At 50.3% G+C, this 26175-nt stretch overlaps 1 protein-coding gene and 2 long non-coding RNA genes across 4 annotated transcripts in view; 1 reads left to right on the top strand and 2 right to left on the bottom strand.

Annotated features, from left to right (window-relative positions):
* Positions 1-20424, top strand: part of C5H20orf96 (chromosome 5 C20orf96 homolog) — a 54819-nt gene extending 34395 nt beyond the window's left edge. The window contains exons 1-11 of one of the 2 annotated variants that reach the window (XM_040274457.2): positions 1140-1267; positions 1567-1612; positions 2168-2267; positions 8265-8380; positions 12507-12665; positions 14561-14660; positions 15718-15875; positions 15955-16056; positions 16205-16291; positions 16589-16707; positions 20142-20424. In XM_040274457.2, the coding sequence (XP_040130391.2) occupies positions 1263-1267; positions 1567-1612; positions 2168-2267; positions 8265-8380; positions 12507-12665; positions 14561-14660; positions 15718-15875; positions 15955-16056; positions 16205-16291; positions 16589-16707; positions 20142-20199 (1050 nt within the window). In that variant the 5' untranslated portion in view covers positions 1140-1262 and the 3' untranslated portion in view covers positions 20200-20424. Of the gene's footprint in view, positions 1-1139; positions 1268-1566; positions 1613-2167; positions 2268-8264; positions 8381-12506; positions 12666-14560; positions 14661-15717; positions 15876-15954; positions 16057-16204; positions 16292-16588; positions 16708-20141 lie in introns of those variants that run through there. The other variant, XM_005320638.5, reaches the window with a different exon arrangement.
* LOC144378092 (uncharacterized) lies at positions 4881-10556 on the bottom strand. The gene is made up of 2 exons (XR_013439622.1): positions 10075-10556; positions 4881-5131 (listed from the first exon to the last, which is right to left on the bottom strand). It is a non-coding gene; the product is annotated as an uncharacterized LOC144378092 (long non-coding RNA).
* LOC144378090 (uncharacterized) lies at positions 13764-16668 on the bottom strand. Its single transcript, XR_013439620.1, has 2 exons — positions 16582-16668; positions 13764-14086 (listed from the first exon to the last, which is right to left on the bottom strand). It is a non-coding gene; the product is annotated as an uncharacterized LOC144378090 (long non-coding RNA).
* Positions 20425-26175: the final 5751 nt, after the last annotated feature.

Raw genomic sequence — 26175 nt, forward strand, 5'->3', positions numbered from 1 at the left:
GGGAGTTCTGGGCTGGAGATGTGAGTTTGCATGAATACAGATGACATCCACAGCCAAGACCCTGGAAGGGAGCAGGAGTGAAGTAAGAGAAAAAGAGGGAGAGGGTGGAGACTGAGCCCTGGGATGCTTTAATAATAAAAGAGAAGGGGCCAGCCAGGAAACTGAAGGGAGAGGGACTTCCTGGACACCACATTAAGAAAATATGTCAAGGGAGGGAGTAATCTGCCATGTTCAATGCTGAAGGCAGGCTAAATGAGGGGAGAACTGGAAAGTGACCAAGGGACTTAGGAAAGAGGAGGCCACTGATTTGTTGACAAGGGAAATTCCAATGATGAGGTAGGGAGTGAAAATCCTGAATTTTGGGGAAAGGAATAGGAATCCACAGGCAAACCTCTTTAGGAGTTTTGCTGTAAAGTGAAGCAGAAAAAGAGGGTACAGCTGGAGAAGTGGTTCGTATTTATTTTTTTCATTCTGTTGGAGGGATGAACCCAGGGCAATCACTCTACCACAGAACTATAATCCCACCTCTCACTGTTTTTTTTAATAGAAGAAATGAAAACATTCGCTATACCAATGAGATGATGAAAAGGAGATGGAAAACGATGATGCAGGAGAAAAAGGGGGCAAATGTTGGGCTTATGTATTTGAGAAAATGACAGTGTGTAAGAATAAGTGTAGAAATAGGTTTTAGTAGGCAATTAATACATAGTTAAGAAAAGGAGGTTGCAGGTATGGCTTAGGGATGCAGCGCTTGTCTAGCATCTGTGAAACCCTGGGCTTGATCCCCAGCAACACACACACACACACACACACACACACACACACACACACACACACACACACAGAGTTAAGAGAAGAGAGGCAAGTGGGAAGGTAAATGAAACGTGACTTTGTGTTTACTATTTTTCACAATTTTCTTAGTAAAATTGGGAGTGAGGATGAGGGAGAAAGTGATGGAAGTTCGATGAGAGTGGAGAAATATAATTTTTTAGAATTGCGGGCGGGGCAAGGTGAGAGATATTTGAAACCGAGCTGCGATGAATGCGGGGTGTGCTATTAGCTTGCGCGATTAGTTCCTCTAGGCACTCCGTAGTCGGTTTCCTTGGAAACCGAGACGCGCGAGCGCGAGAAAGCACCCTGTCTGTGGGAAATTTGATTGGCTTGGGTTGCTGCGATCTGCTCCAGATAAAAAAGCTGGAGAAGCCGAACAGGCATCTCAGAGATAAAGGACCCACGGACTCGGGACTCTACACTTTTCCCCAATGGAGTACGACTTTCAGAAGTAGAAAGGAGCGGGGTGGCGGCGGGGGTGGACTGCGCATGCGCATCCCAGTCGCTAACCCCGCCTTCTCCTTGAAGGGCCCAAGTCCTCTGGCCACGCCCCCACCCCGCCCACACCTGAGAGCCCCGCCTCGCTCGTTCTGGCGGTCTCCCAGCTGTGCTCCGCTGTGGTACCTGGTCCCCTGCGGTTGTGGGGTGGAGACTGCACACCAATTTCAAGTGTGTTGCATACTCCTCCTTGGGCTGGGGATGATGGAAGTTCTTTCTTTCTCCAACTCTTTCCAGATCTAGCCAGAATGGGAGTCAGTCCAAACCCAAGTCCCACGTTCTGGTGAGTCCGGGAGGGCTAGGCGGGAAGGGGGGGTTTACGATGCTGCAGCCCGCCTGCCTTCACCTCCCACGGCTGGGACTGCCCGCGTGGTAGGGTCTGGAGACCTGAATTCCGGTCTCAGCTGTGTCACACTTTTGCTGTGAGACCCTGAGCAAGGCTCTGAACCTCATTTTTCTCTAGTCACTACTTTATCAGAATGTAAGGGTATATTCCTGTCTGCTCTTCTGTTCCCTAAGAGGTGGGTATTGGGTCTTCCCATACATTCTGTTTCTTGGCACCTCACAACCTGGATATGCTTAGTAAATTCAGGCTGACCCATAAAATTTATGGAGCACGCACTACGAGCTTTAAGAATATCATCTCTTAGAATTCTTGCATCAACCTATAGTTAGGTTGTGTTATTAGATCCGCTTTGCCAATGAGGAAATTGAGGCTCAGAGAGCTAACATCACTTGCTCGAGGTCATGGATACCTATAAAGGGTGGAGTGAAACTTGAATTCACCGTGCTGTGTGACTGATTGTGTTTTGTCTGGTTGCATTGGGTTCCATGGCAGTGGTCTACGCAGAAAACCAAGCCATCTACTCTACCTCCACTTGGACAAGCCAGCAACCACGCTAAAAGAAAAACGAAGAGTTTGATTAAAGTCCAATCAGGTGAGCAGAGGCACTTGGGGGTTGGTGTGGGTAATGGGGACAAATTAAAGTGGCTGCTCTTGGCCCTTGGTGACACTATTCATATTAAGTTAGGCTCACTGATGTAACAGACAACTTCCAGATTTCAAGTATTAATACAGAAGCTTATTTCTTATTAATGTCAAAGCGCCTTTGAAGATCTGAGGAGAATCTATTCCATGTGGTCTTCTGTTCTCCTTGACCTTGAACCTCTGATATTTTATGAGGCTTTGAAGTCGTCTGTAGGATATTTCTGTGTCTAGTTGGTAGAGAGGGAAAGGAGAGGGCAAGAACTTGAATGGTTTTGTGGGTAGTTGTTTTAGGGGCCCAGACATGAAGTGACCTATTTCCACACATGTCTCAGAGCCATAACTCAGTTACATGACCCCTAACCATAAGAAAAAATGGGAAATGCAGTCCAGCTGTGTGTCCAGGAGGGAGGAAAAGACAGGGTTTGGTGAACCCATGGGATCATCTCTGCCATATTGTTGTCATGCTTTCCAGGAAGTTTTGAGGCTTGGGATCAGACAGGTGTAGGTTCAGATCTTGACTTTGAAATTTGCACATTTGGAAAGTCACTCATCTCATTGAGCCCCAGGCTTCTCATTTGTGGAATGGTGACACCAAAAGTTTTGTATTAAGAATATCCACGTAGAACATTATTGCTCAGCCTCATCACACCCAACATTCCTTTTAATAACAGATATTTTGAAATTTTTCTTTCTTTTTTTTTTTTGGTACTGGGATTGAACTCAGGGGCACTTGACCACTGAGCCACATCCCCAGCCCTATTTTGTATTTTATTTAGAGACAGGGTCTCACGGAGTTGCTAGGCCCCTCGCTGTTGCCGAGGCTGGCTTTGAACCTGCCGTCCTCCTGCCTCAGCCTCATGAGTTGCTGGGATTACAGGCATGTGCCACCATGCCCGGTTTGAAATATTTCTTGAGTATCCTGATTGAACTGCATACTTGTTAAAACCTACCTGTGCACACCTGCATGTACAACTGCTCACACCTCCTCACTGCCCCTGAGTGAGGAACAGAAGGTCAGTTCCCTGGGGCAACACTGATTGTCTACCACCTTGTGCCTTATTGATGCTGCCCGGGGGTAGAGGCTCAGGTTCCCACTGGGCTCTGCTGACCTGTGGGCAGAGGGAGGGAGTGAAGCTCAGAGGTGACAAGTCTTACCTACATCACTTTTTTCAGTCTCCTTAGTACTAGGTGGGAGTAGAGGCTAGAATTCCTGCTGGACCCTGTGATGTTACCCTCAGTCAGCACCAAAAAACCTGCTTCTGCCATGCTGGGGTTAGAAGCTCAGTTGCCCAACCAACTCTGAATGAACCTCACCTTTCCCAGACCTGTGAACCTCAAGTTAAGTCTCGCTACTTAATAAAAAAATTAACTCAAAATATAAATGTAGAAATGCATAAAAATTAAATGTAAAACATAAAATGTTAACCTAGAAAAAGGCAGGAGAAAACAATCTTTGGAGCCTGTGGCCAAGTGAAGAATTCTGGACACCACACCAGCAGCGCAGTTTATGAACTGAAAAATGAAAAATGGAAAGTGGCCTTCATCGAAATGAACAATTTTTGTTCTATGAAAAAAATCATTTTTTAACCTTTATTTCATTTATTTTTATTTTTGTGTGGTGCTGAGGATCAAATCCAGGGCCTCACATGTGCTAGGCAAGTGCTCTACCACTGAGCCACACCACCAGTACCCCCCACTTTTTCATGGTACTGAGGATTGAACCCAGGGACGCTCTGCCCCTGAGCTGCATCCCCAGCCCCTCATTTTATTCTTTATTTTTTATTTTGAGACAAAGGGTGTTGCTAAGTTGCCCAGGCTGGCCTCCAATTGGTAACCCTCCTGCCTCTGCCTCCCAAGTCACTAATATTACAGGCATTTACCACTGTGCTGGGCTTAAAAAAATCCTTTTACGCGAATGAAAAGACCACCTACAATTCTGGAGAAGATATTTGCAAACCATGTATCTATAAAGGACTTGTATTTGGTAGACTATTATCCAGAACTCTCAAAACAGTAAAATAGCTGGGTGCGGTGGCGCAAGCCTGTAATACCAGCAGCTCGGGAGGCTGAGGCAGGAGGATCACAAGTTCAAATCCAGCCTCAGCAACGGCAAGGCTCTGAGCAATTCAGTGAGACCTTGTTTTTAAATAAAATACAAAACAAGGCTGGGGATGTGGCTTAGTGGTTGAGTGCCCCTGAGTTCACTCCCTGGTACCTATTGCCCTTCCCCCCAAAAGGATCCCAGTAAAATAGACATTTCAATTAGACAGTTGGCAAAAGATGTGAAGAAACATTTCACCAAAGAGGATTTGCTGATAGTAAATAAGCACATGAAAAGATTCTCAACATCATAGCCACTAGGGAAATGCAAATGAACCACAATGAAATATCACTGTGTACCTATCAGAAGGGCTAGAATAAAAATAGTGAATACATCAAATGCTTATGAATGAGGAGAAACTGGATTGGGCATAAATTGTTGGTGGGGCTATAAAATGGCTCAGGAAATGAGTATGGTAGTTTCCAACACAATTCAGCATGCGATTTCCGGATGACCCAGCAATTGCACTCTTGGGAATTTATTCCAGAAAATTGAAAGCCTGTGTTCACACAAAAGCCGGTCCATGAATGCTCGTGTCTTAGCATCCTTATTCATAATCCTGCAGTCTGGGTTGGACATCTCCAAGCCCAGATGTCCTTCCACGGGTGAGTGTGTCGTCCAACGAAGGGGGCTCTGTTCCATGGACTACCGTGCAGCAGTCACCAGGAGGAAGGATGATGCCTTCAGCAACCTCCATGACTCTCCAGAGAGTTCTGTTGAAAAAGCCAACCAAACTTTCCATGTTGTATGATGCCACTTATGTAACATTGTGGGAATGACCCTCTTATAGAAATGGAGAGCGGATTAGTGATGGCCAGGGGTTAGGGACAGAGTTGGTGGCGGGTGGTAATGGGAGGGAAGTGGATGTGGTTATGAAAAGCAGCAGTTGGGACCCTCCTGGTTATGGAAGAGTTCTGTCTGTATCTTCATGTCCATATCCTGTTTGGGATATTGTACTGTATTTGTTCAAGATGTTTGTTGTCATTGGGAGACTCGGTAGAGTGCACAAAAGATCTCTCTTTTTTATTTCTTAAAACGGCCGTGTTGGGCTGTAGCTGTAGCTCAGTGGTAGAGGGCTTGCCCAGCATGTGTGAGGCCCTGGGTCTGATTCTCAGCACCGCATGTGAATCAATGAATACAATAAAGGACCATCAACAACTCAAAAACAAAAACAAAAACAAAGCTGCCATGTCACACACCTGTAATTGTATTGACTCAGGAAGCTAAGACAGGAGGATTGCAAGTTAGAGGCTAGCCTCAGCAGTTGAGTGAGGCCCTAAGCAACTTAGAGAGACCCTGTCTCAAAAAAATTAAAAAGGGCTGGGATGTGGCTCAGTGGTAAAGCGCCCCTGGGTTCAATCCCCAGGACCGAAACAAACACCTCTCCAAGGCCCCCCCACCAAAAAAAAGCCCCAAACCCCAAACGAGCATGTGAATCTGAATTTATCTGAACATAAAAAATTTAATTAAAAAAGATAAGTCATGGGGCTGGGGATGTAACTCAGCTGGTAGAGTGCTTGCCTCGCATGCACAAGACCTGGGTTCAATCCCCAGCACCACACACACACAAAGATAAGTCATGGCTACTTAGTAGTGATAAAAATAAGCAAATAAGTATTATTAAATCTACAAATCTTCCTTAAGCATTTAGGAAGATTTAGAATCTTATAATTTTTATAAACACTTGTAAGAGGGATTTTGGAACTTGGTTAATTAAATTTCCCTAAACCTTTTAAGCCACATTAAAAAATTTAGTATTTTCATTTTCAAATAGTTCACGCGTGTGACTAACAAAAACCATTGGGTATTTAAGTAATTCTTGTGTATCTAATAAACAAACTTCTAGATATGGGTAATGTTATGTTCTCTTGAAAGTTTCTGTAATTTATACACATTTAATTAGAGTGTCTTCTACCTTTTAACTTTAAGGCAAAAATCTCATTTATACCTTTAAGATTGGAATCATAGGATTTAACCTATTAGTAATTTTGTCCCTTAAAAATACAATTAATTCCCAGATATGTACAGATAATTCATACATTTGACAGAAAATTAATTTACTTCATGATTTCAGTTCTTTTTTTTTGTTGTTTTTGGTAGTTGAACACAGTACCTTTATTTATTTATTTATTTTTTGTATGGTGCTGAAGAGCGAACTCAGGGCCTCACATGTGCTAGGCAAACCTCTACCACTGAGCCACAACCTCAGCCCCTTCAGTTCTTAATTTTAAAATATTCAAGATTAAGGATCTTAATCTTTTCTGGGCTTTTTAAAATATATATATATATTTAAAGATATGATGGGCCTTTATTTTATTCACTTATTTATATGCAGTGCTAAGAATCAAATCCAGTGCTTCACATATGCTAGGCAAGCGCTCTACCACTGAGCCACAACCATGGCCCTTTTCTTTCTTTCTTTCTTTCTTTCTTTTTTTTTTTTTAAGAGAGAGAGAGAGAATTTTTTTTTTTAAAGAGAGAGAGAGAGAGAGAGAGAGAGAGAGAATTTTAATATTTATTTTTAGTTTTCGGCGGACACAACATCTTTGTTGGTATGTGGTGCTGAGGATCGAACCCGGGCTGCACGCATGCCAGGCGAGCGCGCTACCGCTTGAGCCACATCCCCAGCCCCGACCATGGCCCTTTTTTGGGCTTAAAAAAAAAAAAATATTGTTTTGGTGCTGAGGGATTTGAACGCAGGATCTCATGCATGCCAGGCAAGCACCTGACCAGTGAGCCCCATCCCCAGCCCAGGATCTTGAGTTTTTTAAATAAATAATTAATCATTTCCCCAAATGAACTGGGTTGTACCTGGAATAGAGGTTTTGGTGGAGACTGAGAAAGGAGCTGTAGCCATCTGGGTGGTTTGTCAAGTGTTAGTTCGAGACAGGCTGCAGGAAAGCAGGGAGCCTAAGGACCTGCCCTCCAAATGCCTTTATTCCCTGAAGGGAGGACTGCAGCTTGTACAATGCCTTGTCTGATGCTGTGGTCCCAGTTACCAGGTCACTGGAAATAATAGTGTGCCCAGCGTGGAAGGCGTGACAGGCACTGCCCTAACACCTTAAAGCACAGTAAGTTAGTTAATCTTCAAGACAACTCCAAGAGGCAGGCATGACGATGATTCCCATCTCACAGATGGAGGAACCCAGGGACAGAGAGGTCTTGTGACCCCTTGGGTCATAGAGCTCTTAGAAGGCTCTGTCTTCTTCAATAGTTCTTCATTTTTTTGGTGGGGAGTACCGGGGCTTGACCTCAGGGGCACTCGACCACTGAGCCACATCCCAGCCCTGTTTTGTATTTTCTTTAGAGACAGTTGAGTTGCTTAGCGCCTCACTTGTGCTGAGGCTGGCTTTGAACTCAGGATCCTCCTACTTCAGCCTCCTGAGCCTCTGGGATTAGGGGCGTGCACCACTGTGTCCGGCCCTCAATAGTTCTTCTTTACTCCAAACTCACCTGGCCTGTTCCATCAGCCAGGTTGGTGAGAGACCAGGTGTTCAGAGCTGGGCCACCAGGCTCTGGTCTCCGGCTGTGCCCAGCTGCATCAGCAACTGGCAGAATACAAAAAGGGGGCGTTTCCAGCTCATTCTACCTGGAAGCCTCAGAGTGGCAGTCTGCGTAGTGCAATCAACTTTTCATAGAATACAGTGTTCTCTGGGAGGATGGACCTTCTTTCTTTCTTTCTTTCTTTTTTTAATATATATTTTTTGGTTGTTGATGGACCTTTATTTTATTTATTAATATGCGGTGCTGAGAATCGAACCCAGAGCCTCACAAGTGCCAGGCAAGTGCGCCACCACGGAGCCCCAGCCCCAGCCCTAGACCCTCTTTCTTTCCATATGTCTCCAGCGACCTACTACCAGCCCACGGTGGTGACGACATACCAGCCCAGGGAGCCAGAAGATTCGCACCTGAAGGACAAGTTCAACTCTAGGAAGATTCAGGCCAAAGTCCGGTTCATGAGGGTATGAGGGGGTCTCTCCGCAGGCCCCTGGCCAGGGACGGGCACCGAGGAGGCTCAGCGACCAGCTCCGAGCACCTCAGGGGCAACCCCCGCACCCCCCCCCCACTCCAATCACTCCTGTTTTACATGTGGGGACACTGAGGGACAGGAAGGTAAATGACTTGCAGCATGTCACACAGCAAGAAAATGGCTTCCCAGGGGTCAAAGTCAGTTAAGCTAAGCGCTGGCTCTTGTGATGAGACTCAGGGAGACAATCAGAATCACCTTTTATTTTGGTGCATTAGAAACCCCATCGAGTGGCTTTTTAAGGAATTTCCCGTATGTTAACCTCATGGGAACAGGGAACACTGAGGTGCGGCTTAGAAGCTGACCCTTAAGATGTCCAATCAGCTGATAGCATGGTCATTGATTAATATTCCCATCATAGACTGTTTGGTGGCTTCTTTTGTTATCTGAACAGCATTTCAAAGTATTTGAAAATGACTGAAGAAAGAGGAGTCTGCAGTATTCACAGCAGAAAGGGAAACACTGTTTTATAAATAGTACAAAATACTGCAGAAAAATTCTTTTTTTTTTTTTCTTTTTCTTTTTTGGTACCAGGGATTGAACCCAGGGATGCTTAACCACTGAGCCACATCCCAGCCCTTTTTATATTTTATTTACAGACAGGGTCTCATTGTTGCTTAGGGCCTCACTGAGTTGCTGAGGCTGGCTTTGAACTTGCAGATCTTCTGCTTCAGCCTCCCAAACCTTGGATTATAGGCGTACAACACCATACCTGGTTAGAAGAATTCTTACTTCTTCAAGATTTTTTTTTAATAGTTAAATGATGACTATAAAAGAAGAGGGAAAATGTATTCGTTTTAAAACCACTTTTTGCACTTTAGGCTTCAGTTTTGCAAAATTGTTTAGAGGGGGCCCAGCATTCTCAAAAAGGAGGTTCATAGTTTCTGATATTACTTTTATCCTGACTTTATAAAGGTTTATTGTTTTTGTCTGACACTGAATGTGAATTTAGACAATTTGGCTGTAAAACTTGGGCTCCTAACCAGTTGATAACACTGTCTCTCAATACTTTCTCATTCATTTAGTCAAAACATATTTATTGAGCACCTGCTATGTGCCAGGCCCTGTTCTGAGTACGAGGACCACCAGTGATGTGGCCTCTGACCTTAGGGAACTGACATTCTCCTGGGGGACACAGATGATAACCAGGGTGGATACGTGATGTGTTGTGATGATGAAAGCTATGAGGAAGCATGAGAATAAGATTAGGGGGCTGGGCACAGTGGCACTCACCTGTAATCCCAGCGGCTCAGGAGGCTGAGGCAGGAGGATTGTGAGTTCAAGGCCAACCTCAGCAACAGTGAGACCTAAACAACTCAGTGAGACCCTGTCTCTAAATAAAATACCAAATAGAGTGGGGATGTGGCTCAGTGGTTGAGTGCCCCTGAGGAGGAAGCAGGGGAAGCGCAGAAGTTGCCCAGGTGACTTGTTTTTAGAGCTAGGTTTTCAGCTGTCTTGTCCCTCAGCATCACCAGGGCGATTAGTCATTCCATCCCGTGGAATGTGCCAGTGTTGGGATGCAGCCATCAACAAGGAGCTGAGATTTGTGTGGCCACGGGGCTGATCCTTTTCCTGGGAGCCATAATAAATGAATTCAAGGCCCCATAGAATAGTTGCCCATTCACTTACCCTACTGCAGGCATGGTTTACACGCTGGTGACACAGCTGTGACAAGACAGAGCCCCTGCCCTTCAGGCCGTGATATGCCACGAGAAGGAGACAAGCAAGAAGAGAAAAAGAAAAGGTCATGTCAGGTGAAAAGTCCTAGGAGGAAGATCAGCTGGGAAAGGGGAAGACAGAGTTAGGAGTCGGGTCACATTAGTGCAGATTGAGATAAGGGTCAGAGAGAGAGAAACTGATCTGCCTTAGATCTGGCGGTCAGAGAGATCCTTTCTAGAGCAGTCATTGCATTCTGTTTCCCAGGCTCACTCGGGAGTGGGGTGTGTGATAATCATGCAGATTGCTGTGGCCAGCCCCATGGCGCAGGCTCAGTGGCCCGGGACTTGGAGATTGATGTTACTCCAAGACCTTGGTGGATACTTGGGTCTGGAGATGGGGAAGCAAGACAGCCGAGTGGCTAGCCGCCCAGACTTGGAGGACAACAGCCCTGCTATGTGTGACCTTGAGTATGTTACTGAATCTGGTCCTCGGGTTCCACTTTGTAAAGTGGGGCTAATAATAGTCCCCATCAGGGTCACTGTGGGGTGGGTGGCATGAAGTGCTGGCCTCACCCCAGACATTAGCATTATTACTGTTGTCATACAGGAGCTGAGGGCCAGGAGGGGCAGAGAAAGCAGGAGGAAAAGAAGGACTTGGAAGGAAGCCGGTCATGGTGACGCACGCCTGTAATCCCAGCAGCTCAGGAGGCTAAGGCAGGAGGATCATGAGTTCAAAGCCAGCCTCAGCAACATCGAAGTGCTAAGCAACTCAGTGAGACCCTGTCTCTAAATAAAACACAAAATAGGGTTGGGGGTCTGGCTCAGTGGTCAAGTGCCCCTGAGTTCAATCCTCAGTTACCCCCTTCCCCATAAAGAAGGACTATAAAATAGAGCAAAGGTTGTGCCCGGGTGGAGGCCCAGAGACCGCGATCAGTACTGTTCACTGAGCGCATCTGGGCCCTGCCATTAAGTGACTTGACTGTGAATTTATCTTCTTTCTTTTTTTTTTTTTTGGGGGGGGGAGGGTGATTGGGGATTGAATCCAGGGATGATTTGCCACTGAGCTGCTACAGCCCCAGCCCTTTTTTTAAAACTTGATTTTATTTTTTTGAATACACGACAGCGGAATGCATTATAATTCTATTACACATATAGAACACAATTTTTCATATCTTTTATATAAAGTATGTTCACGCCAATTCATGTCTTTATAATGTACTGGTTTTTTGCATTACAATTCTTATTACACTTATATACCACAATTTTTCTTATTTCTGTTTGTATATAAAGTATGTTGACACCCAATTCATGTCTTTATACATGTATTTTGTATAATTCTTTATTTTGAGACAGCTCTCACTAAATTGCTTGGAGCCTCAGTAAGTTGCTGAGGCTGGACTCAATCTTGGAATCCTTCTGCCTCAGCCTCCTGTAGGGATTACAGGTGTGAGTCACCACACCTGGCTTCCTTTATGTTTCATAGCAGCTTTTTGAAGCAAGTCTTAGTTTCTGGCAGCTTTAGAATGAGTGTAACCAAGTTTTGGAAAGTTAATTAACATGTCTAAATTCCCTGAGATGGTAAGTGGCAGAGATAGGATTCGAACCAAGGTGTGTCTCGGCCTAACATCTAAGTCATAGTCACTGGTTCAGCCACTTCTTGCAGTTTTAAGCCCACTCAGTCCTTACCTTAGTGTAGTGAAAAGACTCCAGTGCCAGCAGTAGCATTTCTTGGCTGTGTGACATTGAGCAAATCACTTAACCTCTCTGAACCTCATTGAGCCTTCACTAACCAGCAAAAGAGAGGTAGTAAACAGGGTTGCTGAAGGTTGAACTGATACCATGTGCCACCTGCAGACAGGGCTCAGTGCCTCTCCTGGCCCGAAGCAGGCCTGCGATGATTGCTACTGATGGGATTATTACTGTGGATTTTATGTGCCCAAGGTTGGCTGTGACCTCGGCAAGTCACTAACCTCCCTAGCCCTGGTCGTTTTCACAGGTGTGTGGCTTGATGAGGTGGGGATAGTCCTTGTCGTCATCCATTCCGCCCCTCCTTCCCCCACAACCTGGCCCATCACCTGGGGCGTTTACCGCTGTTATTTCTCATTCATTGATTTAAAAAGCCGTGGATAGTAAGTGCTCCTCTATTTTATTTAGTCACTAATGAGACCTTTTCAATGAGAGGGTGACATGCCATCAACTGTAAGACGCATGCCCCCTTTAGAGCTGTGACTGTCCCGGCCCGGGACGTGCAGGCGCTGGGCGGCGGACATGGGAACCTGGGAACCGCCCCGCTTGGCGCACCGACCAGGGGAGGCCACCGGGGGCGGCCGAGGGCGGCAGGGAGCGGTCCCCCGTCCCCGGGCTGCGGCGTAGCGCCGCTCCCTTGCCGGCCCCCTCCCGCAGTCGATGGTCAGGAACCAGCGGACCTCGCTCCTGGAGATGCGCCAGCACAAGTTCTTCCTCGGCAAGCTGTGCGACAAGCTGGCGAGGGCCATCCAGGACACCGAGGACAGTACGGCCCTGCGCGTGCGGGCGATGCTGCAGCAGCAGGACACCCTGACGGTGAGCCCGCCCGCCGCGCCCTCGCCTGGTCCCCCGGGCCCTTTATAGGCCGCTTCCTGCATCCAGATGGCGCCTCTTACACGCTTGGCCCCACCCGCCCGGGCTTTGGAATCCCAGAGGCCCCGTCCCAGGGCCAGCCCGAGCTTACTACTAGCTGACCCGTTGGGCAGGGCATAACCCAAAGCGGGTTGCAGCTGGCGCACGTGGTACCCGTGCAAAAGAAGGGAGCGCCACCATTATTCACCACCAACAGGCGACTGCCCTGTGGGGTGGGCGCTATTATTATCCCATTTTATGAAAGACCAAATGGAAAGGCAGAAAGACTGGGTCGCTGGCTCTAGGTCACCCAGCCACCAAGGGGCAGAGTTGGAATTGGAACCCAGGCACTCTGGCACCCCCATCTGGGCCCTTCCCATCCTGCTATTGTGAGCACCCTCTGCCCAGTGGTGGCACTTGAGGCCTGTGGGTGAAGAATGACCCGTGGAGAACCCAGGGAGCTTCCCCAGCCTCCTCTAGGAGAGGTCGGTGACACTGTAGCGTAGGGCAGGAGGAGAGATAGAGAAAATGGTTGAATGGACTGATGTCCCTCAACTGTAGTCTGTCTCCCCAGGGAGGAGGGGAACTAAGCACATCCAGAGTCTGAGAGAGAAAGAAAGTTCAGACTTCTTGGGGACCCTGCTGGTCGTTGGGACTGTCTGATCAGATTCTGTAGACCACCAGTTTACTTTCTCACAGATCTGGAGGCTGGGAGTTCAGAACCCAGGGGCCAGCAGGTGCGGTCCCCTGCTTCACCTGGACTGGAGGTGAACCCAGGGGTGCTCCATCACTGAACTAGATCCCCAGCCCTTTTCATTTTTTAATTTGAACAGTCTTGCCAAGTTGCCTAGACTGGCCTTGAATTTGCCATCCTCCTGGCTCAGCCTCCCACGTAGCTGGGATTCCAGGCGCGCGTTCCCATGCCCAGCTGACAGGGCTGGCTTCTGGCGCAGCCCCTCTTCCTGGTTTGCAGGTGGCGGTCTTGTTGCTGTGCCCTCCTTTCCTCTGTGTGCAGGGAGAGCGAGCACTAAGGTTTCTCTCCTGATAAGGACACCAGACCTGTCGGATGAGGGCCTTTGTGACCTGGTTGAGCTTTAATTACTTCCTGAAAGGCCCTGTCCTGTCTCCAAATATAGTCATTTGGCTGGGATTCTAATCTGTGAATTTTGGGGGTAAACAGTTCAGCTTATAACAGGGACCAAGGCCAGGGACGTACAGTTATAAGGACACTTGGTAGAACCTTCTTCAGACCTTCCTCGGCTGGTCCGCTTGTGCATCTTTTGTTCATCCTGGATGGTCCCGTGGCTCCTTGGGAATGGCCGACGGGAGACACCCTGTCTACATCAAGCTCTTCCTTCCACTGGGGTCCCAGGCAGTTAGAAAGCCTGGAAAGTAAGAGGTAGGGGACTGCGGAACCCCGAGAGGGCCACTGACCTCATGTTCATGGGAACATGAGGGAGACTTCTCACAGAAAGGATTCCTGAGCTAAAATCTGCAATACAGGTGTGAACTGGGGGAGACCAGGTACGTGCTGCAGGCACAGGAAAGAGACCTGGGAGGAGAGGGATCGGAACTGGCCCAGGAGCCATGTCAGGTGGTTGACAGTAGGTGCCAGGAAGAAATCTCAGGAGATGAGGTGGGTCCAGGCCAGATCCTGGAGGGCCCTGTCAGTCAAGGAGTCTGTGGGGGGTGGGTAGGAGCTGTTCTCCAGCCTCTGGTCAGGTTGCTGGGCCTGGAGAGCCACTGGGAACTTCCCTGAGGAAGTGCCGGATGGCTGCAGCCTGCCATGAGCCTGAGCCAGCAGAGGTGGGGGTGGGGGTGTGGGGGTGTGAGCTGACCCCACCCCACCACTCCCACAGAACATCATCGACATCCTGGAGTACTCCAACAAGAAGAGGATACAGCAATTGCAGTCTGAACTCCAGGAGTGGGAAGATAAGGAGGAAAGCAAGATAAACTGTAAGAAGCGTTGGGACCAACGCCTTGTGCTCACCCCTGACCCCTTGGGGAGGACAGCTGGGGCATTCACCTGCACCCGCCTTTCAGAAGTCACCGGGCCCGCCCCTCCCTCCTAGGCCCATGGAGTTAGATAGCTTGCTATCCAGCTCTTAGCACTTGCTAGGCCTCATGTGCATTTTTCTGGGTGCACTCTCACACGGCCACTATAACCACCTGCAGAATGGGCTGCGTTCCCATTTTACAGATGAAGAAACCGCAGCTAAGGAAGGCAGAGTAGCCTGCTGAAGGTCACACAGTGGGGAGCCAGAACCCAGTTCTAGCCTGGCTCGCTCTATAAGGTCCCTCTGGGAGCCAGTGGCTGGGCTAGGACCCAGGTCTCCTGGCTTCCAACTCGCAGGGCTTTGAGCGGCCTAGAGGGGTCAGGGAGCAGTGTACCACGTAGGCTTAGACTTGGGGGGACCCCTCCACAGAGGAAGCAGGACAGAGCACTGGAGACTGTGTCCTGGGAGCCAGCGTGTCCCTGTCTCCCTGGTCTCGGCTCCTTGGGAGCATATCTGAGGAGGTTGAAGTTCAGGGAGGAATGAGCTTGGGGGTGCCATGCCCGGCCAGCAGGGCTGGACTGCTCTAGGGATTTTTGGTACAAGGGATTGAACTCAGGAGCTCACCCACGGAGCCACATCCCCAGCCCTATTTTGTATTTTATTTAGAGACAGGGTCTCACTGAGTTGCCTAAAGCCCCACTTTTGCTGAGGCTGGCTTTGAACTTGCAATCCTCCTGCCTCAGCCTCCCCAGCTGCTGGGATTACAGGCGAGATCACTGTCCCCTGCTGGTCTAGGGATCTGCAGCCTTTTAGCTTCTCTGTCAGCGTTGCCTGTCCCCCGCAGGCCTGGGTCACTCTCTAGGGACATGACTTTTCACCTCTTCCCAGGCTGTGTGAGCTCCTCTCAGTGCAGACCCCAGCCTATTGGCCAGGGGGCTCCCTGGGCCTCCTGGGTGAGACCTTTGAGGGAAGGCCCTGCCTCCTGCCCCTCTGACCTTCCTCTCCACCCCTCCCAGGCCTGGAGCTGCAGGTGGAGCAGCTGAACGCCAAAGTCGAGAAGACCCAGGAGGAGGTGAACTTCCTGAGCACGTACATGGACCACGAGTACCCGGTCAGGTCTGTCCAGATCGCCAACCTTGCGCGCCAGCTTCAGCAGGCCAAAGACGACCAGCAGGTGGGGAGAGCCCCTGGCCCGGCCGCGCTGGAGCCTGTGGGAGGCGGGGCGGCGGCCAACCCCCTTGTGCTGGCCCCAGGACGAGCTGGATAACCTTGCTGAGATGCGCAGAATGGTCCTGGAGTTGCTATCCACCAAGATTTGGAAGAAGAAGGAAAAAATCCTGAGGTCTCTGGCGATGGTGAGTGGCCAGCTGCTGTGGGGGGTCTCCGGGTCCCACCTCAGCCCTGCCACCTTCCCAGTCCTCTCCTCCAGTACCCCCGTCCCCCAGCCCAGCGCAGCTGCCCTGGAAGAGGTGCCCAGGGCCCAGGCCTCTCCCTTACCCACAGAGAACCCTGCAGCCTCACGAGGAGGCCCTCCTGCAGAAGACCCAGGACAGCCAGCACAGGCGGAGGTGCAGAGGGACGGTCACGGAGGTGAGTGGACAGGAAGGTGATGGTCCCTCTGAGGGGTAGGGGTCCCCAGAGCCACCCCCTGCAGCTGGTCCCCGTGCTCACTACCCCCTCAGCGTTTCCTCACCACAGGACACTGCCGCTAGCTGGTGCTCTGGCCCCGTCCTGGACAGGAAGGTCTCCTCTGGAGTCCAGCCCGTCCTGGGGACAAAGCCCACCTCGTGTTCCCAGGTGTCCTTACTCCTGTGCATTCGCCCTTCTCTCCCTGTCACTGGGGGCCACCCGGCCTCTCCCTCCTGCCCCCCACGCCCCACCTGTCAGTTCATCGACGAGCTGAAGGGGAGACTGCCCGAGCTGAAGGCCGAGGTGGAAGAGCTCCGGGCCCAGAGGCAGGAACCCCGAGAGGTCGTTTTCAAGGACGTTCTGCTTCGGAGACCCAAGTATGTGGTGCTTGTGCAGCTGGCCGTCTTTGGGGCTCCAGGGGATTCTCTGGTCTCAGGAAACTCAGCCTCGTGTGGATGGCAGGACCCGGCACAGGGAGGGAGAGGCCTGGGTGTCCCCCTTGGCTCTGCCACTGGCCACAGGCCGACGGGACCTTTCCCATGGCGGGGTCTCATTTTCCCAGGGCTGGGCAATCCCTAAGGACCATCTGCTTCCCAGAGTCCAAGTGTCAACCTGGTGGGCTGTCGAAGGAGGCAGAGTTGAGGGGGTGGCTGGTCGTGTCACCACGAGGAGTCACGCTTGTCACTCACCGGGAGGGAGCTGAGGCTGGAGACACAGCCCGAGGAGAGAAGGATGCCCCCCCCCCCCAGTCCTTTCAGGCTTCTTCCCTTCCAGAACCAATTCCCTGCCTGCTCTCTTGGACCAGGCCCTCTGTGGTTGGGCTGGGGGTCCCCCGGCCAGGCTTCTCCAGGTCAGCACGACAGGACTCTGGGTGGTAGAGCTGGAATTGGAGAATTATTTAATTTTCCCTCTTCATCTCTCTGCCTTCATCTCTTCCTCTTCCTGAGTTTATGAAGTGCTAGTGAAGAGCCAGGCACCATGTGAATGAAAGGGACCCTTGGTCCTGCCACCATGGAGTTGAGGAGGGAACCTGACATTAATGGGCAATAAGACACAGATGTAGCCAGGCACAGAGGTGCACACTTGTAATCCCAGGGACTCAGGAGGCTGAGGCAGGAGGATTGCAAGTTCGAAGCCAGCTTCAGCAATTTGGCAAGACCCTCAGCAACTTAGTTAGATTCTGTCTCAAAATTTAAAAACTTAATAAATAAAAAGGACTGGGGATGTGACTCAGTGATAGAGCACCCCTGGGTTCTATCCCCAGTACCAGGTAACACCACCACCAACACCAACAAAAAGACACAGATGTACAGAACTGTCAAGGGGAGAAGTCCACGGCCCTGGGAGAGTGTGTCCCATGGTAGTGGGCCTAGGGCCGTCAAGGAAGGTTTCCCTGAGGATGTGACATTGAACCAAGGTCTGAAGTTTGTGTAGAAGCTCACCAGGTGAAGGGCCGGAGAAGAAGCGATTCTTGGTGGTGGTGCTGGGGTCTCTGGGGTGGCACACGTAGGTGCCCACTGCCTTGACCTGGGACCTGCACACATTGAAAGGAGAGTGAGGGGGTGAGGGTGATGTGGGCTAGGGTACCAGGTTTTTGTTTTTTGTTTTTTTTCTGCTGAAGTTTATTTAGAGAATGTGGCTTATATTTCCAGCCACGTTAGAATTAGGCAGATGGAGCCACCTGGCCGTGGTGGAGCTGGACACAGGGTTAGGGGGGAGCCGGTCCTTGTGGGCAGCTTGTTGCTGAGAGGAGAGCGGGCAGCCCTTGCTGTGGGCCCCCCTTGTCAGGCTCACTGTCCAGGTAGACCTACCCCCTCTGCAGGAGCAGAGGACTAAAAGGGGCCAAGAGGCCGAGGGCAGTGCCCCTACCCACATCTTCCTGATGGAAGACACCATCAGGAACGCCCAGCAGCTTTCCCTTCCCGGAGCGTGGGCACGGCGGGCTGCCCAGCGGAGATTCTCAAGCTCGAAGATGCGCAGCCATCACCTGGACACCTGGACATCTTTTTTTTTTTTTTTTTGTACTGGGGATTGAACCCAGGGGTGCTCTACCACTGAGCTGTGTCCCCAGCCCTTTTATTTTTCCCTTTTGAGACAGGGCCTTACTAAGTGGCCCAGTCTGGCCTTCCATTCTTGCGATCCTCCTCCTCAGCCTCCTGAGTATCCGGGGTTACAGGCAAGCGCCTCTGCACCCGACTCACCCAGAGCTCTTGTTAAAAAGCAGATTCTAAACCAGGAGGCTGCGGTGGGCCCCGGGTTCTGTATCACGGAGAAATTCTTGGGTGATGCTGCTGCTGCCCCCAGCCAGTGGGCCACGGGCAAGGCTGTGAGGATCGGGTAGGCACCTCCTGGGCATTTACACCAGGAGTGCAGCTGGAATTCGGAGTGATGGGGAGAATCTGGGAAGGAGTCAGCAGCTCTGCCCCTGGGGGCCTCCAGCCAGGGCCCAGCAGGCCACGGTTTGTACCTGATGCTCCAAGCAGAGGATCTGTATCCCCAAAGTGTCATTTTAAAAACAGCACGGAGGTTGGAGAAGAGCCAGAGTGGGCGCTGGGAGTCCGGCTGGGTGTGGGTCAGTGGTCCTGGGGAGCACTGGGAGTGGCCTGGCCAAGTGGGTGACAGCGGAGAAGGGAGGACTGGGTGGGTTGCAGAAATGTCTAAGAAGGGAACATCTGTAGGACTGGGGGCGTCTGGGAGTGGGAAGTCCAGGGCGTGGAGACACCAGGAATGACCCCCAGGTTCCTGGCTCTTCTAAGAGTGGCTGCTGGTGCTGAATCTGGAGATGAGGAAGGCCAGGGGTGGGCGAGGGATGGAGGCCTCAGGGCAGCCGAGAGGTGACCTGGATGGGACCTGCACGTAGAGCCGTCAAGCGGCAACTGAGTAGATGAGTGTAGACTTCAGGACAGATGTGGGGAGATAGCGATTTGGGTGTTGCCAGGGTAGAGATGCACCTTTTAAAACGATCGGGACAAATTGTCAATATACAGAAAAGCAAAGAGAATGAGACAAAGAATATCCAGCGCCCATCTTGGTTTAGAAATAGTCACATTTTTGCCATGTTAGCCTCGTCTTTATTCTTTCCTTTTAAATTTTGGCTGAAGTATTGTAAATTGCAGACATCCCGACATTTCACACCTAAATGCTTTTGTGTGTGTCAAGGGATGATGGAAACTGAGTGCATGCTCTGCTTGGGAGACAGTGGAGAGAGGACCTGGTCCTGCAGCCTCTTACATGGTCATGTCGGTCCCTGTGACAGGGAATCTGTTGCTGATGGCAACCCCCCTCCCCTGCTGCTTTCATGGGAAGAAGACTGTGTGGCCCCCACTGAACAGTGACTATAGGCTGACACATGATTTGGTCTCATTAAATCCTGTTGCCAATGACTGAGCTTGGACTTACCACCCCCACTTGACAGACGAGGAAACCCAGGATTGCTTGTGGTCTGGCACACAGGTGCTGTCACCTTGGTGCCGACTGAAGGAGCGAGGCTCCTGGGGGAGAAATAGCTCGCTCCAGGTGACCCAGGGCGAGTCCTGACTCCGAAGAGAGCGGTTGTCCTGAGGAACCTCAGCGCATCTGAGCTGAGCTCCTGCCTCCTCCTGACCTTGGTCCTCTTTAGTGGAACATTAGTCCTGCCAAACTCATTTCTTCTCCATGTTGACATTTGTGTGTTTGTGTGTGTGTGTGTGTATGTGTGATTGTGCACAGTTGGTCTTGGGGTGCCCCACCCCATTCTGAGGGTTTGCTGTCCCATCCCCCAACTCTGGCCCCCAGTTGCCCCTCCACACTCCTCTTTGTTGCTTCCCTCCAGATGCACCCCAGACATGGACGTGGTCCTCAACCTCCCAGAAGAAGAGCTCCTCTTCTAGAGGATGCAGCGGCCGCACACCCCTCCCAGCACCTGGAGCCTTGATGGCTTCACTTCCAGCCTGAGTCTCCGTTCAGACGCTGCTCAGAGCCCCTCCTCCTCCTCCTCCCCTCCTTTCCTGTATACAATGATTTCTTTCCCTTCTCTTTCTCTCCCTTTTCTGCAGTGGCCCTGCCCCCCAGGCCAGCTGGGGATTCCTTTCTACCAATAAAGCCCGGTCTGCATTGCTCTGTGCTGGTGTGTGGGGTCCCGGGCCTGCAGAAGGCGGGATAGGGATGGATTTTGCCTTGAGATGAAGGGTGGCCAGCCATGGCGACTGTACAGGGGCTCAGGACTTCTCCAGAAGAAGTGCTGGAGTGACCCCCCCCCCCGCCCCCGCCAGCGCTGCATCCCCAAGGCTGCCACCTGGTGCAGTGGGAACCCTGCTTCCCTTGTAGTTTGTGCCTAGAGCTGCTGGGGACAGTGCCAAGGCAGAGGGGAGGCTCCTTCAGTCAGCACACCTGGGAACTTGTCTACACGGCTGGTGGCCATGCAGTCCAGCCACCTGACTGCCCACTACCTGTGCCCCAACTGCAGAGGGACACAAACCCAAACTCATGCCCAAGGGCAGAGCTCTGTGCCGCTGCAGACTCTGTTGTGGTGGACTTGGAGATGCACGGCCCGGGTCCCCCTTGGAGCAAGCACTTGAAGGTCCTGTTGGCAGGTATCCTAGGCAGCCAGCCAGACCCTCAGGGTCAGATCCTCAGGGACTGTCTCAGCTGCAGAGAGCCACTTGCCCAAGGTCAACCCTTCCCACGTCCAGTGACTGTGCAATGTGCAAGGTCAAAGACCCAGATATCTTAGTCCAGCTTGGAACAACTCGGAGGGGAGAAATCGCTTGCTCAAGGTGACAGAGCAAGGCGTCCTGAGGAACCTCAGGGAATTGAACTCCTGCTCCTCCTTTTTTTTATAATATTAATTTTTGGGGCTGGGGATGTGGCTCAAGCGGTAGCGCACTCGCCTGGCATGCGTGCAGCCCGGGTTTGATCCTCAGCACCACATACCAACAAAGATGTTGTGTCCGCCAAAAACTAAAAAATAAATACTAAAAATTAAAAAAAATTATTTTTTAGTTGTAGTTGGACACAATACCTTTATTTATTTTTATGTGGTGCTGAGGATAGAACCCAGGGCCTCGCACGTGCTAGGCGAATGCTCTACTGCTGAGCCCCAGCCCCAGCCCTCCTGCTCCCTCTTGATCTTAATCCAAATACTTAAATGTTCTCGCTCCAGAGCTGCCTGGAGGGTTGGCAGAAGCTGTCCTGGGTCTGTGCTGCTGCCCAGCCTGCATCTTCCCCAGCTGATGCCCAGGGTGCTCAACCACCTGCACCCTCCACTCCATCTCAGAGGACCCAGGTGCCACAACTAGCAGCCTCTGTCCTCTCTCATATCATCTTGTACATTAGGAGACTTGGTTAGAGAGAACAGAACAACTGACTTGGTCTAAATGATGACATAATCAGGCTTTATCCAGAAGTTGAATAATGGCACCAAGGACCCTGTCCAAGGTGTCGTCCTTTTTTTAAAATTTTTTTTTTTTTTTGTACTGGGACTTGAACTCAGGGGCACTTGACTACTGAGCCACATCCCCAGCCCTTTTCTGCATTTTGTTGAGAGACAGGGTCTCACTGAGTTGCTTAGCATCTCGCTTTTGCTGAGGCTGGCTTTGAACTTGCGATCCTCCTGCCTCAGCCTATGGAGCTGCTGGGATGACAGGCGTGTACCACCACACCTGGCCCGAAGTGTCCTCCTCCTAAGGTTGGTGCTGCTGGTGGTCCTAGTGTGCCAGCATCTCCTGCAGCTGTGCTGTTCCTTGTTCAGCTCTGCAGGAAGAGAAAGGATGCTCTGCCCCAGACTCCAGCCAACTGCTTCTATTGCATGTCCATCTAGAGAGGGTGGAGAGGGAAGGTCTAGTCCAGGTCCCATGCCCTGGAGGCCAGTAGGCCTTCTCCAGAACCATCCATCTCCAAGCAAATTGACAGTGTTGAACATAATAGCAAATACTTAAATGGAACTGACTCTTCTGTACGTGTATCAACTCATTAAATCCACAAGAGCAACCCTGGGAGACAAGTATTGGTCCCGCTTCTGTTTTTTAAATGAAGAAACCTGAAGAGATGAAGTAAACACACCCCCAAAATCACAACTAGTAAGTGGTGGAGGCAGTTTGCTTTAACTGCTGAGCTGTCAGGAGCTCATGTGAGCTGGAGACTGTCTCTTAACACAAGCGTTCTTGACCATTAGAGTACTGCTGTGGTTTGAATGTTGTCTCCCCCAAATTCATTGAAAATTCATTCCCAAAGTAAAGGGCTTTTGGGGAGTGGTGAAGCTATGAAGGATCTGCTCTTGTGAATGTAAGTAATGCCCTTAGAAAAGGGTTTGAGGGAGCTGGGTATGGTGGGGCACACCGGTAATCCCAGTGACTCAGGAGGCTGAGGCAGAAGGATTGCAAGTTCAAGGCCAGCCTCAGCAACTTAGTGAGGCCTTGTCTCATAAAGATATAATAAATAGTTGGGGGTGTAGCTCAGTGGTAGAGCACCCTTTGTTTCAATCCCCTGGATCAAAAAGCAAAGGGCTCAAGGGGAACAAGTTTGCCCCTATGGTGAGGACAGGGTTTGCCCTTTCTTTCATGAGAGGATGCAGCAAGAAGACACCATGTTGGAGAGCAAGCCTTTATGGCTGCTGAATCTTTGGCAGCAGAGATTCATCGTCAACTTCCTGCCTCCCAGGCCTTCCAGAATTGAGAAATAAATGTCTGTTGTTTATAAATGACTCAGTCTAATTAAAAAAAAAAAAATCAGCTGGGTGCAGTGATGCATGCTTATAATACAGCAGCTCGGGAGGCTGAGGCAGGAGGATTGCAAGTTTGTAGCCAGATTCAGCAAAAGTGCAGTGCTAAGCAACTCTGTGATCCAGTGCCCCTGAGTTCAATCCCTGGTACTTGCAACACTCCTACCTCACCACGACCAAAAAAAATCCACCCTAATGGATCAAGACAGGTCAGCTGAGTACTTCCAAAATCATGAAGTCCTGGTTTCAGGTCGACAGTTCCTCCCTCAATTTCTATCTCTCCTTCCACATAAAGAAGACAGCAGCCTTCACTTCCAGAACATTTCTTGGAAATCTTCTCATGTGAAATATCCAAGGTCATCACTTATCCCAGTTGTACTTTCCACATAGCAGGACACAGTGCCCTTCAGCTTTCGGCCACTATATCATAACCATCTCTTTTCCTCCTGTTTCCAATAAAACACATCACATTTTTTTTTCTGAGTCCTCCCCAGTAGCATCTTACCATCTCATTTCTACTGTCTGCTCACAACAGTTTAGATATCCTCTAAGGGGACTGAGGTCTCCTCTGCTTTCTCGCTCTTCTGCTTTTTAAGACCAGGCACAATTGCCTTGGGCCCCCAGATAGTCCAGGAGGGTCTCAGTCATCCCACAACAGCCTTGATTTCACCTGCAACCTCAATTTCTCCTTGTCTCAAAGGTCCAGGGATTAGGATGTGAGCATCTTGAGGGGAGCGTTAATCTGCCTGCCACAGCCCTCTGACCATGTCTCGCCTCAAAAGAAGCCCCTCTCCTCCACGCCAGGAGTCTTGTCCCCAAGGCCCTCCTAGGGCTCTGGAAACCTTTGGGGGCCTCCCGGGCCCAGGCTGGGTGTTGCCCTAGACCTTGGGCCAGGTCTGGGACACACCCTCCTTTCCTCTCTTGCTCTGCAGCAACCCAAGTTCCCAGCATCACAGAGACAGGACTTTGCCCCAGATAAATCACATCTAGATGGGCTTGTCAAATGGCGCTTGGTTTTCAGAAGTGCCACTCCCACACACCCTCTCATGGACAGTCAGGGAGCCTGCCTATTTATTATTTTTATTTTTATTTTTTTTGTGGAAACACTGCTGGGGATGGAACCCAGGGCCTTGCACCTGCAAGGCAAGCTCTCTTCCATTGAGTTATACCCCAGCCTCCGAAATACGATTGTGCAAAGCCTCTAACAGGGAGTCATCAGCTTGGGACCAACCTTTGGTCCTTTGGTGGGTGGTAGACACGTAGTTATAGGCTAAATGCAGAAGCTGAAGCTTAAATAAGACACAACGGTGTCTCTATATAAGGCAGCAGGGTTGCAAGACAGTTGTGCCTGGATGCTACTTGTTCTGGCTGAGTATGTCTGCGCTGGCCAATGCAAGCAATGGGAAACAAATGCAGATGGATTGGGGAAAATACCAAGCAACTGATACCATTTGTCTCTGAGTGTCACCTTGAAAGGAAAGCCCAACAGGAGGAAGAGTCTGTGACAAGCTTACACAGGAGGCTTGTCAGGCAGGGTTTTTTTTTTTTTAGTCCAAATTAGGATCCCAGATCATGGTGGGGGCCCCAAGAGAGGCTGTTTCATGCACAGCCTTCTGGAGGGGTGGTTTTATCTCAGGAGAAGTCCCATGGGTGGATAGGTGTTGTCATCTCAGGTACCAGGGTCCAGAGTCTAAGTCTTCAGAATCTAGTGGGACCCAGGGCCAGAGGGGCCGGGAGAGTTAGCCTCCTCCAGGATCTTGAGGCAGAGAGCTTGGTTGGGCAGAAGGTCACAATCATGGACACATTGACTCAGCATATTAATGAATTTGTCATTGTTGGGAGGTCATTCCCTTAAGGGGCTCCTGCATTGGGGGGGGGGGTTTAGGCACTGCAGTCCAACTTCCAGGTGAGGTGTGGTTTCTGGTGTGGGGAGGAGGAGCCCATCTTCTTGGTTCTAGAGTGTAACCAGCCCAATAAAATCTGTATCAGTGAAGATGAAAGATGAGTGTCCCACGGCCATGTCTGAAGCCAAATGAGTCCCAAGAAAGCTAAACATGGTCCACAGTTTATGCGATGACATTTTCATGGTCTTGGCCATTATGGTGGACTTCTTCCTGTTTCCACCATTTTTTTGGGTGCAGAGGGAAAAGGGGGCATGGGGAGTTGTCCCTGGTTCAGCAAGAATATGGATTGGGGTGACATCCCTTTGTGGGGAGGTCCAGGGCTGTGGTATTTGAGGGTATTTCTCATGTGTGTCAGTATCTGTTCCATCTTGTGTGCGTGGCAGGGTACTATGACCTCCCCCTTTTGTGGAAGTTCATCATTGTTATTAGCTAGGAGTTGACCCTGGTACTCACGGAATCATGCAAAGCTTCCGGCTAGGCAATTTGGGATCATTAGGACTCTAAGTTAGTATACTTGGGGCTTTTGGGGTGGGCGCTCCCTAATTAAAGGATCCTGCCCTATTATCTGTCCACCTTTCTTCCCTTTTAAAAAACTGCATTGGTGATTGAATTCAAGACCTCACGCATGGTAGGCAAGTGCTCTATTAATGTGCGACTCTGTTGGTCTGTTTATTGGAGTAAGGATGGCAGCAGTATCATGACGGTTTGGACGTGTGGTGTCCCCCCAAAACTCCTCTATTAATAAAAGAATATTTGGAGGTGAAACGATTGGATTGAGAGAGCTGTAATCTAACCGGTCCATCCTGGTTTGAATGGACTGATGGGGTGGTAACTGTGGGCAGGTGGGCAAGGCTGGTGGAGGTGGGTCCCTGGGGGCTGCCCTGGAAGGGAGCATTTCCCTGTGGCCCCTTTCCCTGCTCCCTCTCTCTCTGCTCCCTAATCCTGCTGGGGGAGGGGGGGCTGAGCACTTCCCCCATGGGCCCTTCCTCCATGATGTGCTGCCTGACCTTGGACCTCCAGCACCGGAGTCAACAATCTATGAGACGTCTGGAACCCTGAGTCCCCCCACATTAGCTTCCCCTTCTCTAAGTTGTTCTGTTGAGTATTTTGATCACAGCCATGAAAAAGCTAACCGGAACAAAGAGTGAGAAAGAAGAGGTGTGTGGGGGAACTTTAATGGCCAGAGAGGCAATGGGGTGAGGGCATTTGATAAGATGCAGAGCGCCCCCAAAGTGGAGCATTGA

This window comes from Ictidomys tridecemlineatus, chromosome 5 (assembly GCF_052094955.1).
Source record: "Ictidomys tridecemlineatus isolate mIctTri1 chromosome 5, mIctTri1.hap1, whole genome shotgun sequence".
NCBI classification, from domain to species: Eukaryota; Metazoa; Chordata; class Mammalia; order Rodentia; family Sciuridae; genus Ictidomys; species Ictidomys tridecemlineatus.